This window comes from Platalea leucorodia (genome assembly GCF_965183815.1).
Source record: "Platalea leucorodia genome assembly, chromosome: 2".
In the NCBI taxonomy this organism is placed as follows: domain Eukaryota; kingdom Metazoa; phylum Chordata; class Aves; order Pelecaniformes; family Threskiornithidae; genus Platalea; species Platalea leucorodia.
In genome coordinates, this window is record NC_138824.1 from 121006060 (window position 1) to 121022311 (window position 16252).

The window sequence follows — 16252 nt, forward strand, 5'->3', positions numbered from 1 at the left end:
AGCCGTGTCTGTAGCCAGGGACAACCCGGGGCTCGCCTCGGAGCCGGGGCCCGCCCGGCGCCCCCCGCGCCCCCGAGAGGCCTCAAGCGGCCCCCTCAGCCCCCAACTGGGCGGGCAGCCCTGACGAGGCGGGACCGGAAGCTCCGCCCCCCTCCCTCCGAGCTCCACCACTGGTCCGTTCTCCCATCACTCTCAGCCCGGCCAGCCCCGCTCCTTCCCGCCCCCTCCCCACCTCCCAAGCCCTCTCCCGGCCGCCACCCCGCCCCGTTCCCAGCTCCACGCTCGCTTGCTGGCGGCCACGTCAATCAAACACGGTTTCCTCTTCTGATTGGCTGTTCCGAGGTGGTGGCTCCCGCCTGCGAGAAGGGGGCTCGGTTCCCCGGCGTTGCCGCCCGCCCTGCCGCCGCGCATGCGCGGGGCCGAGTGTTGTCCTGGGGCGGGCATGTTCCGAGGAGAGGAGCGGCCGCCAGAGCGCCGCGGGGAGGGGGCGGGAGCGGCAGCCGGAGCGGGGCCGCCGCCGCTCGGGAGCCAGCCTCACTTTCTAGGAGTGAGGGGAGACCACAGCCTGCCGGGGGCTGCCAGCGGTGCCACACACGGACCTGTGCGTGTGCATGCATCTGTAGCTCTCTCTTGCATGTGTCTGTAGGGCTCGCGCGCTCGCTCGCTCGCTCTCTCCACACACGCGCGCACATACCCACCCACCGGGCGGGCCGGGCTGCGCTGCGGGCAGGGCGATGCGGGCGGCGGGGCAGTAGCTCCCCATGCTGCCCTGCGGGGCAGCGGCCGCCCGCCACCACCACCAGGAGCAGCAGCAGCAGCGCCACAGGGCAGAGTCCTGCGGGGCGGCCGGCGTGTGCGCGGAGCCGGCGTGGCGATCGCCAACGGCCGCCCCGGGCGCGGCGGCCGGGACGGGGCGCGGGATGCGCTCCGCCTGCCTCCCGGGGCAGTGAAGCCCCGCCGCCGCCGCCGGAGGGAGGAGAGCCGGGTCCGACGAGAGGCTTCGCCTGCGCTCCGCTCCGCCGCCGCCCCGGGCTGAGGACGGGGGAAGCGGCCGCCGCGGGGGGCTGAGGAGCCTGCCCCCCTCCCCCCCGCCTGCTCCTGGCTCTTCTCGGCGGCTCCTCTCGCTCCTGGCACGACGCCGCGCGGTGCCGGTCTGTACGTATGCCTGCGCCGGGAGCGAGGTCCCTGCCCGCCCGCCCGCCCCCGCTGCCCGGGCGCAGGATTTCTGCCTGCCCGCTGCCCTTCTTCTGCTCCCCCCTTCTCCTCCTGCCTCCCCGCCGCCGCGCGTCTTCCGCTTTTGTTGTGTGGTGAGGGGCATGTGCCCGCCGCTGCGGCGGGGTCCCGGGCCGGGGGCAGGGGCGCGGGGGTCCGGGCCCCGGGGCAGCGGCGGGCGGGTTCCCCCTCCCGCCTCTCGGTGTTGACAGTAAATCCGGGATCGCTTCTGCCAGTGTAAGCTCGGGCCAGGTGGGTTTTACGCTGTTTGTCGTGAAAAGTTAAACTTGTTCCTAAACATGCCCTGGTCTTGCCCTTTCCTGCCTGTGAAGAAGGAAGTGTTGCCTCACTGGCTGCGGCGAGTTTTATGACAAGATGTTCTCGGAGCACCTTGTGAGTCTGTGTTTCTCTGTCGTTGCGGCCAGCTTGGCTCCCAGATGGCCAATTCCCTCAACGGCCGGAACCCGCGCAAGGGACGGATCCTGGGCTTCATTGATGCCATCCAGGATGCTGTGGGCCCCCCCAAGCAGGCAGCTGCCGACCGGAGGACGGTGGAGAAGACCTGGAAGCTTATGGACAAAGTGGTGAGTGTCTGTGTGCGTTCCTGTATGCGCGCAGGGAAGAATGGGGCTATTTAAATAGGTACACATGGGGAAACAGCGTCTTCCTGCAGCTCTAGCTGCTATGCAGCCTGTGCCTCGGGAAGTAAGGGGGCTTATGTTTTAGGTTATTTAAGCACCATTTGTCTTTTTTTTTTTTTTTTTTTTTTTTTTCCTATGGCCTCTGGCTATGTTTTTTTTTAATCTTGGTTTGTGGAGGGAAAACAAATGTTTGTGTTTGCCTTAGGCTACTGTTTTTTTCGGATCCTTTAAAATGACTCAAACTTGAAGAGCTGTCCTAACGAAAAGCTGCTTAACTTAGACTTGTCATCACATATTCTGTGTGCTTGGTGTTGGATCACATTGTTAGTCTGCAAACAAGACCTCTCTGAAGTATGAAACTTCAGTTAAGCTAATTGTCCTGTGAGACATGCTCATGATGGCAACATAGATACGTTTGTGTTTTTAGGAATGTGTGTGGGGACTGGGGGATGTCACTCTTGTCAGTTTAGTAAACAGATTAGTATGGCACGCCTAACTTTTAAGTGTGTGTTCTGCATTTTAATGATTTTTAAGTGCTTCTGCTCTTCATTTTGAAACTAGAAATACACTGTACTGAAACTCAGTTTCAGGAAGTGGGAGGATAGACCATAGCTTTTTAGATGGTATAGTTCTCTGCACCAGCCTGTTACATTTTGTCTAGTATTATACAAAATGACAGCTTGTATGATAATAGATTAGCTAGGAGAGTTCCTTACCAATGGCAGGAACAGTTTGATTATAACACGGATAACTGTTCAGGAGATGCAGGTGCTCTGTTTTGCATATGAGGTGACGCTTCAGAGTTTCCTCTTGAAAATGCTGGGGAGTGAGGATTACTACCTGTTAGCCTTGAGTCTGTATGGTAAGAGAGTTATGAGTTTTCAACTCAGTGATTCTTCATAAATTAGTGTAACTGTTTGCTTTCCCTGTGGCTCTAGTAAAATGCAGATGTTTAGCATTTGTTAAAGTTCATAAGCAGTTATACTGACATGGTGGGGATCATTTCATGCTATATGCCTTGACAAGTGGTAATTTCGAAGTATTTGACCGAGTCCTGGTATGCTCTCCTTTTTGATGCTCCAAGAATAGCATCTGTATTTCCACCACAATTTCTGATGATGATGATAAACTTAAAAACCAGCCTTGATAGAAATGGTTATTATCGCAAAGACTTTGTTGACATTTCCCTGTTAACAATTAGGATGCTGTAAACAGCAAGTATCTTGTAATAAGAACTGCAAGTATAAATACTTGGAAGCAGGCACTCTTCTTCAGTAGAAGGAAGTTTTTGGCTTGGAAACCAGAAATCGGGTTCGTTGTTGTTGAAACCACGTGGGGAATGTACGGCTTAATTTCCCTCTGTGACAGGCCATTTACAAATCTATATGGTAAGGTTGTTCCCTGATTGGTTTGTACATTCACAGTTCCCAGAAAATCTTAACCCCCCTGCTTGGACTTCTGGATTGCTTTTACTCAGCTAATACAGGATAACCGTATTTGTCACTGTTGCAACAGAGCATCAGAACGGCCAGTAAGGCCTGTTCTGTAGAAGTCACTGGAAAGGCTGGACATTGCGCTGTGCTTTCTTTTTCATTTTACTGGATAAGTGTCCTCAATTTGGATCTTTAATGTATCCTCTTTAAGCTGCTCTCAGTTAATCAAATTTTATTTCCAAATTATATTAAAGTATACCAGACAGGATGATGTCATAGTGTGAGAATACTGTAGCTTGCTGCTTGAGTTTTTAGCCTTTGGTACTTATAGTGAAAGGATGTGTTTGAGCAAATTTAATATGTTGGCAAACAAATTTAAGTCTCTTAGCCTTATGTGGCAGTAGGCACAGGAAGGTCATTTTCTCCTCTGCCTAGATCAAAACCAGGGATTAAAATCAGAAATAGAAACCTACTTGATCGACTGTTCTTTCAAATCCTGTTTCTGGAGCATGTCCTACAACTGATGTCTGTGGTGGGTCACTGATCAAATTAATACCTAGTGAAGGCAGTAGGCTCTGCAAAGTCGGTGGGGTGCCACCCATGGTAAGATTGTGGCTTTGAGGCCTATTTTGCTTGTTGTAAAAACAGTCATTATCCTTGTTTATTCTTTAACTATAATAGCTGTGATAACCATCTTCTTTCTGCAATGAGGTAGCTAAAGTTTTCTCCCATTCTAAAGATGTTAGGGAAAGGGAGAATGGAAACAAAGCAAAGCTATTATCTTGACCAAAGGATAAAAAAAGAACAGCCTTAAAAACTAGGGGCAGAGCTCAATAATTTCTGGTGTACGTTTCTTTCTTTTTTTTAAAATTGCCATTCTTTACCTTTCCTTCATTTCTTTCTGTAATTTCCTCCTTTGGCAGATGAGATTTTCTGTGTGAGTTGTTTTCAACAATAAGGGATTAATCAATACTGCAAATGTTGCTACTCTATAAGAACTATACTATGAGAGTGGTTTTATGATGTATATAAAAGTTTTGGCTACTCAGATACCATGCAAACTTATCTGTGTAGAATTGGTTGTATGTCAAGCTTTGGAATTGTTCAGATTTCATGGTAATGTTTGTTTTTCATGGGCTGGTGCTTCAGCTATTAGAATAGGCAGAAGGTTGCAGTTCTGCTTAAGTGTCTTCTCTTTAAACTTCTGTTACCGGTTTGAAAAAATCAAGGGTTTTGAAAGAGTTCTTTAGCAGGACATAATATTGGGATGGTGCTCTTGGTTAGAGCCCTGTTTGTACAAGTACTGTAAGCAACATACTTGCAGGGAATAAAAAAAAAAAAAATCTTGCTGTAAGTAATCAGTGAATGTGAATTGTTACCAGTTTGTGTATCTTATATCTGCGTCTTCTTTTTTATACTTCATCCACTGGGATCTGAACTTTTTGAGGTTTACTGCTATGTCTTTTTTTATATGAATTTACTAACTGCATTATTAAAGGGGCATCAGCTGTTAGCATCAATGTCCAGTTTCCCTGCTGCTTTTCTCATGGGTAAGCAGTAGCTTTACCATTAAGAGCCAAAAATATTTTGTTTAATTCCTTTGCAATGCAAAGGGTAATATTCCTTTTATGGTTTGGAAAGCGAGCCCTGCTTTTCAGTGCTAGCATTGTATAAGCAAGTTGACCATATATCTCTGAACTTCTAGAAAGCAAATTACTGTTTTAAAACATGATGTTTGTTTTAGACAGTTCATATCCTGTAAATAAATAAAAAAAATATTGTTAACAAATAAGTCTGTCTTCCTTTAAACCATGCATAAATTACATAGTATTTTTTTTTCTGAGATTCTAAACCTAATGATTTTAAAACCTAGAAACTAGCTGTGCATTATTATTAGAGGATAATGGTTATCTTGACTTTGGGAGAGAATGCCTAGTATGTAAACATGGGAGTAGTTAAGTTAATTTACTGCTCAGGCTATTTAGAGTTGGCAGTACTATTGTGCACACTTTACTATTGTGGGTTTCAAGCTGATAAAATTGTGACACATTCTGAACAGGATTTTTTAAAACAGGAATATTTCAGCAACTTTCAATTACTTTTCAGTACTCTTATGCATTGGGCCTGAAAATAATTCTGTTTTGTGCTGTGGGGATTAACAATATTGTCTAAACTGTTTGGGCGTTCTGTCATGGCCCACCCAGTTGTTTGACTCTCACTATATAAATGGGGATGGCAATTTGATTTGCTATTTAATAATTACCTAAGAGCAAATTAGAGTGTGTCTCCAAAGCTCATACTTAGTGAGTAAAAGCTGTATTACCTCTCTAACTTAGTAATGTGGTTTTCTTTAAATGAACATTTGTCAGCATCCAAATTTTCAGCAGCATCTAAGTGAGTATACAGAGCACAGTAGTTGAAACTATGTGTGCATCGGTTATTCTTTGCAACGTTTTATGTAATTGTTACATTAATGTGCAACCTTCCAAGTCAATTAAAGGTCATTGTTCCACAAAGGACCTAGAAAAGACAATCATCAATCATAACCATGGTATTCTTCAGTGTGTTACCTGGTCAAAGGTGACAGGAAGTTTTATGTCCTGCGTACACTGTTTGTGGCGGGGAAAAAAAAATTAAACAGAGAAATGGAAGCTTCTCATTTTCTAATCAGAAGAAAGTATAAATGACCCTCCACAGCCAGGTGTCCTTGTGAATATGTAGCATCAGCATTGTTATTGCTTATTTCTTCAGTATGGAGACGTATGGCACAATTGCAGTGTGGTAGCTGGTGAACAAGCACTTACTGTATTCTCAGCTGAAAAGGTCAGTGATCTATCACCTCTACTTATATTTTGACGAGAAGGCTTCTTTCAGAAAGAAAACCCATCTTTCCATCCTTCTGTGGAAAATAAAATGCATTGCATTTAATGTAATTTCTGGCAGGGGCCTATATGATGGAGGAGCATAATGTTCAGATGTCCTCCATTTCCTGATTAGCCCCTCCCTCATTAAGTTCTTCAGAATTCATTGTTGGTAGCATTTGGTGTTGTGGTTTTCTGGAGAATTGTTTCGGTATCTTACTGCAGAGCTACCTGTACGCTGTCTGTGTTGTGTCAAAGTGATGGGCTTTTTTTGTACTGCATGGTGGAAGATGCTAGGTTAGTAGTCGGTTTGGAAGTGTGACTTTGGAAGTGTGTGAGCACTGGTGCTCTGATTGTTCTAGTCCATTCACTGCAGCTGAAAACAATGTTTAGCGGATGTCCTACTCATTAGATACTTACTCTGTTTTAAGCTGTGTTACTTTCCTTGTATTGTCTTTGACTAGCATTAGGTGTTTAAACAGATTGTGTTAGGGCTGCTGTACTGTGCTTGAACAAAAGTTCTTTTGTCAAACGAGTCCGGGGCTTTCAACTTTATTGTTTGCTTTAAAAAGTGACTAGAAGATACAGTTTTCCTTAAGAAATTCATTGTCTAAATACAATAGGCATCCATTAGTCTCATCTCTGAAGATGCTATGAAATAATGCCTCATAATTTATGTCAAATATTTTCAAAAAAGTTATGAGTAGTGGTATTTATTTTGGTTGGGGGGGGGGAGGAGGAGAGGTCGGAAGAGGGGGTTGTTTGTTTTTTTTTTTTTCTCCATAGGCACTAGGGTAAGCTTGTCTGGAAGTTCCCGAGTTAACTGTTTCAAAATCTCTTTCTGGTAGATTAGGGTAATGCCTTAGTTCTTCTCACTAAGAATTACACTCTATTGTTGCTGTGATTCTGGAGTAAATACTTGGATTTACCCTCAGCGAGGTAGTGAAAGGAACTCAGCTTTGTTTCAGTTTATCTCAATGAGAGAGACATTTCTTACTAATTTGCTGACTGACTACTTTTCATTTTTTAGACTGAATGCTTGCTAAATATATACATGCTTACTTCCAGTCATAACAATACACAAATCATACAGTGATATGATTCATGTCCGCTCCTAAAGTGTTGGTGAGGGTTGCTTTGTAAAGCACAATATGGAGGTCTTTATTTTTGGTTGTTTTGTTTTGGGTTCTGTTTTCTTTTGAAGAAAGGTATGTGTGCCACTTCTGGTGCATTGGTAAATCTTTTGCGTCAGCAGATGTCATTTCTTATTGCTTACTTTTAATTGTGAACTGCTGTGGTATGTGTCAGGACATCCTGACTCTGGAAACCATATGGTTTACCAACCATCTCTGTGCAAACTTACTTCCTTTGGACTGAAACCTTGTGTGCTCTATAAAGTGAAGAAAGCCTTGTACTACTTTACTGGATCACTGACTTGAACTAAATGTTAGCATTTTTTCAATGAGAACGAGTAAGACTGTTATACTGTAGAAGCATTTTTGTATGACTTTCTTAAAGGCTTGTTCTGGAGTTGAAGGTTCTAGTAGTGTGCTGTATTTGCCTCTATAAAGTCAGCAGAAGGTGAAGCCTTGTAAACCATGATGACCCCAGGATCCTGGTTTGATGTGTGTATGACTGTGTGTAATGATACTGGACTGAAGAAGACTTTCTGGAACATCTGAAAGAGAAACTAATTCTTCCTTATAACTGTTCTTTTTGTATAGTTGAATTGACCAACTGTTGGAAATACACCAACCAGCATAAGCAATTTGCTTTTTCCCGTTGTTTTTATATTTTTAATGGTATTTCTGATATGTATGAAATCACTTATATTCTGTTTGTTGGCACATCTGATTGAAAAGATAGGCTTCAGAAAGAGAACTAATTCTTTGATCATGGGATTTAAGTTAGGATAAAGAGGCAATTCAGAATGATTGCAGCCTTCTCTGCTTGTGGTCTTTCATTGCTCACTTTTTCCCCTAAATAAATATTTTCCTCTTTTCAGCTGGTTTTTTCCTTTGTGCTTGTTGCTCCAGAAAGTTGTAATGCCTAATCAGTGATACTGATTTGTGTCATCTATAGTTGGCTTTGGGAGAATGTCAACCTTGTTTCAAGTTTTCACTAAATCAGAAATCACAGAGAACAAAAGTTCCAATGAAAAAGGTCTACGTTTTTCATAAAGGTTTTCACTTCTGTCTTTGGGATTCCAGTTCTTCTAACTCTTCTACAAAAGGAAATTCACGTATGTCTCGGCATGGATGATCTTCAGATCTGTCTACACATGTAAAATTCTTTGCTCATGTTTCTGAAATCTCCTTAAAGAATTCTATCTGTCAGCTTAACTTCAGTGTAACTAGAAGAAAATGTTTAATCTCCTTCATAAGTCTCTCTTGTTAGTTCCTTTCTTGATCTTCTGGTGTGATACCATCATCCTGCCTTCACTCAGGCAACTCCTTTACTTGAACTGCTCTTTTAAAAGTTGTGTCTGAATATTTCAGATTGAGATGTGATTCAGAGACAAATACAACCTTCTGCATCAATCCATTCACCTAAAACTCTCATCCAGTTGCTATTTTGTATATCAGTACGTTCAGCTTTGCTTTTCTGACCTCGAAATAATGCCATCATATCCAACGTTTATTCTTTGAGATTGCTGCTGCAGGCATCTCCTAACCCATGACTTGGACCGTGTTCTTCTTTTCTTTATCCTGATAACCTTCTCTTTATCACATGAAATATAAACAAGCTATTTTCAGTTTCAAAGTCTCTTGCGACTGCAGTTCCAGACTTCATCACCTGATGAAGAGATGACCAAGCATTCTTATGCTTTACTTCTTTTTTTTTTTTTGTTTCCTTCCAGCTTCTTCCTCAACTTAGGAGGAGTTCCTTTATGAGGCACTAAATTATTTTAGAGCTTGGCTTGAAACTTTTCTTTGCTGTTTATATCTAGAAATACTCAACTGCTAGTGCCCTGAACCACTCTTCAGTATGTTGAACAGTATTGTGCTCATGTACTCGTATTTGCCTGCATCCATCCGCTATCTTTTTGTTTCCTACTGGGATGGGCAATTTGTCTGTGGGAAGGACTCTCCGTTCTACAACACATCAGAAGGGCTCCTGATCCATTACTTGGTCTAATAGGTGAAGGAATAATAGCAATTACTAAAGTAACAGTGGATCAGTGACATGAGCGCAGCTATTGCAAATGTCATGTTTTAAATAGTTTCTGAATGGTGCTAACATTTCTATAGTAGCTATGAGCTTGCACTGTTCTAATAGTGCTAGACTTCTTTTTTTAAAACTTGTTAGGGTTTGACTTGTCCACTCTTCTATCTCCACTATGACCCCAGTTACCTACATCTAATTGCCTGGTGTGTTTTTGTGTTTATGTTCCAGAATAAAAACAATTACGTGTTTGCTATGCTCTTTGTGGTGCATGAAGGTCTGTTAGTGGCAACAGTCTTAAGGCAGTGAATTTCTTAATGGTGTAGATCTAGAAATTGAAGGAGGGGTCAGCAATAGCAATATAGCTTTGAGTTTAGAGAGGTGAATGTTATAGGATACAAGTTTGTTTCCCCTCCGGAAATGCTCAAGACTGCACTTTTTTGAGGTTGATATATTAGTAGGAATAGTGCTTTCAGCAGTATTAAGATGTTTTTACAGCCTCGTTAGTTACCTCAAAAGAATGTCAAAGTCACTAATATATAATGTGGCAATCTCCAAATGATGCCTATAAAACTTCTATACCACATGGACTTAATTTTTTCATAAGTATTTGCATATGTACAGCTGCACACACATGCCTAGAACGTGTCCCTCTGCAGTGTTTCAGTTGAGCGTGGGTAGCTCAATGCAATAGCACTCAAAAACTACCCATTAGTTTCGATCCCTTTCACTTTCTAGTACAGAACATTACAGAACAAACTGCTAGAGAATTTAGGTAGCCAGGAGATAATTACGCTAACATTGTATATGTTCAAGAAACAAACCCAGTACCACCTTCTTCCAGAGACATTTCCACTGGAGACTAGATTCAAATAAAGGTGTTCAATTCATCTGAAGCTTATTCTTTTAAGTAATATATATTATTCAATTAATTTTTGTGCCATTTAGGAACATGATGATTCCAAGTCTATTAAGATGTTATCTTCTATTACAACCATGAACTGGAAAACATTGAGTTTATAATGTTTTGTTTCCTGGTTTATGATATCTGTTTGTGAGTGACTTAATTTCTGTCTGTCGTAGCTAATAGCTTTTGAACCACTGGCAACGTTCAGACCATTTTCATATGTGTAGACCTCTCAAACTTTAAATTCCTATAGGTTCTAAGAGGTTATATTGTTGGATAGAGAAAAGAGAGAGCCAGCAGATAACAAGGTAATTTATAGGGTCAGGTCTTGGTAGACATTTGAACATCCATAAGGAAGTTCACCTGCAGCAAACAGATCTGTACGAAACTACTGCTCTTGGTATTAGTTGCGTGCTGTGTTTTGATAATATACTCCTTAGCATATAGTAGGCAGGTAAAGACATTCTTTCTTTAAAAGCAAAACCCCAAACCATGAAAGTAAGCTTGTTTGCTTTTTATAGATGTGACGGGATTAAGTTAAATTTTACATCCTTTGACTTTAGAGACTATGTTGGGATTTCATGGAATATAAATGAAGTAGGATTTAATTCTTTGTGCCTGGAGGTTAGAGAAGTATGCTTACACCTATTAGTTTTAAGATGTCAAATCAGTTTTTGCTCCAACATATTTCTTGTCTTTTACATTCTCTTGTTTTTGCTTATAGGTAAGATTGTGCCAAAACCCAAAGCTTCAACTCAAAAACAGCCCACCTTACATACTTGACATTTTACCTGACACTTATCAACATTTGCGGCTTATACTGAGCAAATATGATGACAACCAGAAACTTGCACAACTCAGCGAGAATGAATATTTTAAAATCTACATTGACAGTCTCATGAAAAAATCAAAACGGGCTATAAGACTCTTCAAAGAAGGAAAGGAAAGAATGTATGAGGAGCAGTCACAGGACAGGTAAGTGAAATATTTAAATATGAAGTAGATTGTCTGGCCTGTCTGCATTCTTAACACTGTTTGTCTGCAGCCATTGTGTTTGACATTTTTAATTATTTAAAGAGCAGAAATATTTATTGTTTGGATTCATTGACCCTGCAGGTCAATCAGTAATTTGCTGGATTTGTTCCACCGTGTACTCTTATCTGTCACTTTGTGACCTTTAAAACCAAGTGCATTTCCTTCATAAAACATTCATTTCATTGTAATTACTTGTTCACAGGGCCTTACAATATGTAGTTTTTCCTCTGGCAGAGAGAGAGCGATTGTTGCTTGGATTGAGTTTGACCTCCCTACCCCAGTTCTTAAAACTGTGGGAGCCACGATGGATATTGACTTAGAGCTTTCACAAGTGATGAAATGGAGCAAAACTATATTCACATTTTTGAGATATTTTGTAATGTTAGCATAAGGTGATGACAATGCTAGTTTGGTGCTGAGAAGCCTTTTCAGAAACCTAATGGATTCCTGATTTGCAGTGGTTCAGTTTTAATAACAGGGATTAATGTCCACTTCATGTGTACTCTTAGTGGTGGGTGAAGAGGTTTTTGATTTTATTACCTATTATTTTAAAAATAATATTTCAAGAACTTCTGTGCAAGATCTACAGTTTTGTTTTGGGAAGGGCTACAGCAGTGTTGTGGCAATTAGATGCTGCCATGTGTGGTACATCTTTAAATCTATTCAAATAAAAGATACGATGCTGTTTCCAGAGTCTCCCCTTGTTAAAGGAGATAGTGGAGAACGGGAGATGGAGAGGAAGTGAACGGAGGATTGAATCCCTGCCATTCTGTCTGCACCTGAGCTCAGAGGCAGGGTTGCAGTATAGTTTTACAGCTGGTGAAAGTGTTGGTAGAAGCAGTGAAATGTCTACATTCTTGTAAATGTCACTGCTGTTCTATTTGATTTATACATATGTTCCTTCCAGATCTTTAGCAATGCTTATAGCTATTCAGTATACTGTGGTAGTCTCCTGTGCTTGACAGGGAGTCTGAAGCTTGCTTAATGTTTAAGGATTTTTAAGTGTGTAAAGACTGTCCAATTGTGAATATACTGGGAGCAATTTGCCTAAGAGGAGCAAAATACAGAGTTTGAACTATTTTAATGATGAGTAAAGATTTTGATGAGTGTTTTTTGTGTTTGAGTTCATAAGTGTGTAAAGGAACATCTTCACTGTAGATGCATTCTTACCAGGACCTCTGGAAGAATTGTTCAGCACTGAACCTGTGGGTTCTTTTTTTAATATCCCATTTGTTATATGTACAGAAGTCATTGTGTTGCAAAGGAAATAAGAACTTTTTATGGTAAGGGAAATTTGACATAAATGGTTGCATTATGTAAACAAGTTTTATTTTGCCTTCCCTATGTTGTATGAAACCCAGATTTACTTATGGTTTTACTTACAGTTAGCAATAAATTAAAGCCAGTTTCAGTGTCACTTTTTCAAAGTCTGCTATATGCTCTGTACAGTCATTCAGACAGTGCCTTAGTAACTGTATCTAGTTGTTAGAGTTGCTTTCTTCTTTCCAATTACCCACTTCATTTCCTGCATAAGGGTAACAGTGGTGATATAAGGATGTCTTTTGTGAAGCAAACAGTTTTTGAAGAAGGTGCAGTTAGCATATTTACTGTCATTTATTTGGGCTGTTCTTGTGAGATGATTGGAAAGGAAGGATTTTAAAACAGAACATAGTAATGAAGTGCACTGAATCACAATAACTACTTTAGGATCTCTGAATTTGTGTTTTGGAAGGTGACAAGTATATTATTTTTGCCTGACTGATGGAGTTTGAAGCTTGAGAAAGGGAGTACAATAGAACTGTTTCTCCTGTGCTAAAATTGTTAGTTGTGTTTCCTGTACAAACTTAAAGGGGACAAAAAAGAAAGTGTAAGCAATGTTCCAGCTGTTCATGCCTTTATAAGTTAGTCTACATCTTTGTGACTTCAGTGTACCTTCTGTCATCTGCTGGTGGTGTTTTATCTGTATGCGTGTCCTAATTTAAAGTTGAATGAAGGTATACTTGTTTGCTGAGCCCTATGTCTAGGTACCTGTTTACTCTGCAGTACTTCAGCGTACTTAATCATGTTAATTCTTGCTAAGTTAGTAAAAGAAGCTGTTAATGTTTCTAGCTTCTTTGCTTCCAAATATGCCTGCATTAACCTAAGTATGTTATTTGTTAATGTTATAATGCAAACGTAGGAGTGATCATTTAAATAAGTACTTTTGAAGATGTTTCTAAAATGATTGTCAATTGAAATGTAGCCAATTTAAAAAAAAGGGCAAGCCAAAAGCCTCTCATGTTGACATCTGGCCAGTTTCTGCGGTTTTCAATCTTATATTTCTGTTTTGTTTTCTGTTAGTGTCTCTGTGGTTTCTGGATAAAAGGCCATCAAGAAAAAGAGAAACGGGCTGCATTTGGAAGCATTCTTTATATATATTTGATTGGTATACTTTTAACCTATTAGGGTTATTGAATAATCTTTTTAATTTTATAGTAATGGAAAATTTAGGAACCAGTGCCAATGTACATGTGATTTTTATTTGCCTGATGACACCAAAATTACTCTGTTGTGAAGAATTTGTGATGAATTTTGGTTCTCAAAGAGCCTGTGGATGAAACGATAGTGTGCCAGTAAACAAAATAAAACCAAAAAACCACCCCCAAAACCCAAAAGCTTACATTGTGATGGTATTGCCTCTCTGTCCTGTGTTCCACGTCAAACACATATGATAGCTGTGTAAGAGTAGATGGTGCTGTCATTCTGTACTCTATGGGATGAGTCTTGCTAGGCAGAGAAAGTATGGCTTAGAAGTTTGTTTACTGTATATGAATTGCATCTACTTTCTGGGTATGGTATCTAGTATAGAATTATGTCCTCTCATAGTCCTCTTGCTTAATGAAGTAAGAGCTGATGTTCCATAAATTCTGTAAACTGTACTAGACGCAGACTGCACAGAAGTTTTTCTATGTATGAAGTAATTTTAAAGATTTTTTTTTTTTTTTTTTGTCACAGATTTTACTTTTTAAAGGTTATTAACACAAGCTTATCAAAATTATTGGTTCTGGTACATCTACTCTTCTTAAAAGGCTTTCTGTGTCTTTGAGGGTCTGGGGGTTGGTTTTTTTTGTGTGTGTGTGTTTTGGTTTTTTTTTTTTTTTTTCTTCCCCCTTTGTTGTTTATTGGAAAGTAGGCTAAAGCTGGAAGGCATCATTTCTGTGAAGTCCAAACTTCCTTTTGTCTTGCTGCATTCCAGAATTATGCATCCATTAAAAATAAAAACTTTGTAGGCTGGCAGTTTTTTCAGACAAATATGTTAGCCAGGTGTAGAAATCAAGCCCTTAAGTTACAATAATAAGAATAGAGGAGGAATAAGGTGGCAATGGGGAGATTACATTTGGATTCATTCAAGAAGCTGGACATGGTCTTCATGGCTAACACAGCCATTTCTTAGTAATGGAGACAAGCGTGAGCTTTCTTGTGTCCTTGGAGGAATACATCTTGATGGAACGTGTTCATTGTCTGTTTTAATATTGCATGCCTTCTGCTATATGCCCTTTATATGAGAAGAGGAAAAGTATAAAACCAGGGTGTACGCTTATTTTTAATAATCTCTTAAATGCTGCTTGATTCGGCCAAAATTAGTTGGCTACTTGATTTTAAGTGGCTTTGCAGAAGCGGAAGAGGAAGATAAGATGAAAGATGGATGTGTCTTAGGTAGTGGGCAGTACAGATGAAGATGGCAAGAGGAGAAGAGCTGAGGTTGTTTTGGGGTTGATGTAGAGAGAGATGTGCATGTAGGGAAAGTCAGGGTCAAGGAAATCCTTCAAGATGGTCAGAAAACCACTCCTGTTCCTGTACAGAAGGTCTTGCTAAATTCTCTTGCACATCTGGTCATTTGGTGTCTTGATTCAAATTGCATGCTTCTAGATTTTACAGCTTGCTTAACTATTTTGTTAGTGCAGAGTTCTTATAAGACCTCCCTAGGAGATTTAGAGAATATACCTGTGGTTCATGTGATAGATCAGGTTCTCCTTTGTTACTGTTTATGTTGGCTAGTGAGTTTATAATAAAGTGTTCCATTTCCCTTCCTTCAGTCTGTGTTGACAACTGAGATCAGTTAAGGTTCTCAAATCAAGTTCCTGAACTGGCACATCAAAGTACACAGCATTCTCGGTAGAGGCCTTTCTACTGCTGAGATTTCTAGCCCATTCCCTTCTTATTCTAAAAGTACGGACTTGATAAGAAGTTACACAGGTAAGCATCAGGATGGACTTCAGTTATGTCAGCTGTGACGCAGTAACAGCCATTTGTGTACTTCTGTCCCGTGGTAAATGGGAGGCAGCTTACTTAACTTCTTTGAATTACCTCATCTTGTACCACAAACTTGCTGTTTTATTTACAGGATGTTAGGAAGTTTATAACTTAGCTAGCCTGGTAATTTGTTTGTGTCTCCAGACAGAGGAGATTTTGTTGATTGAGAGAAGGATCAGGAAGAGTATATTTTTAATTCAGGGTGATTTTATTTGGATAAGTTAAGATTGTTTTGGCTGATGGTTTTCTTGTTTGACAAATAGAATGTACGGATTCAGAAAAGGATGTTAATGGCTCTTTTCATAGAGCCAGTTTTGGCTATTGGTTAACATCATGTAGATAACTCAGTAATTGTCGGATAGTAAGGATGGCAGCCTTCACCAAAGTGGATTGGATTTGAAATTGTGATCTTATGGTGGAAGTTATTTGCTCCTTAGAATCTTGTGATTTGTCCCATTTTCCAAGCATATTATGTAGCTTTTGGTCTTCAGTAAATTCTGAGCTGAACAGTTAGGCTATACATACCATCAATCTGTTGTCTGGCATGATCTGTAAACCCCTAAGCTATATCAACGTGATTTAGAGATCAAATGTATTGACTGCTTTATTCTAATCTTACTGAAGTTGAGGCAAAAGAATCTAGTATTTGTCCTTTCTTCTCTTGTATTTATTTACCTGTATTTTTAGGTGGTTCCTTCACTAGGT

General features: G+C 40.8%; 1 protein-coding gene across 4 annotated transcripts in view; it reads left to right on the plus strand.

The window, feature by feature from the left end:
* Positions 1-442: 442 nt before the first annotated feature.
* Positions 443-16252, plus strand: part of CBLB (Cbl proto-oncogene B) — a gene marked incomplete at its 5' end in the record, with an annotated part of 135595 nt that continues 119785 nt past the window's right edge. For 3 of the 4 annotated variants that reach the window (XM_082336901.1, XM_082336902.1, XM_082336903.1), the window contains 3 exons: positions 984-1155; positions 1638-1796; positions 10944-11194. In XM_082336901.1, the coding sequence (XP_082193027.1) occupies positions 1650-1796; positions 10944-11194 (398 nt within the window). Of the gene's footprint in view, positions 602-983; positions 1156-1637; positions 1797-10943; positions 11195-16252 lie in introns of those variants that run through there. The other variant, XM_082336900.1, reaches the window with a different exon arrangement.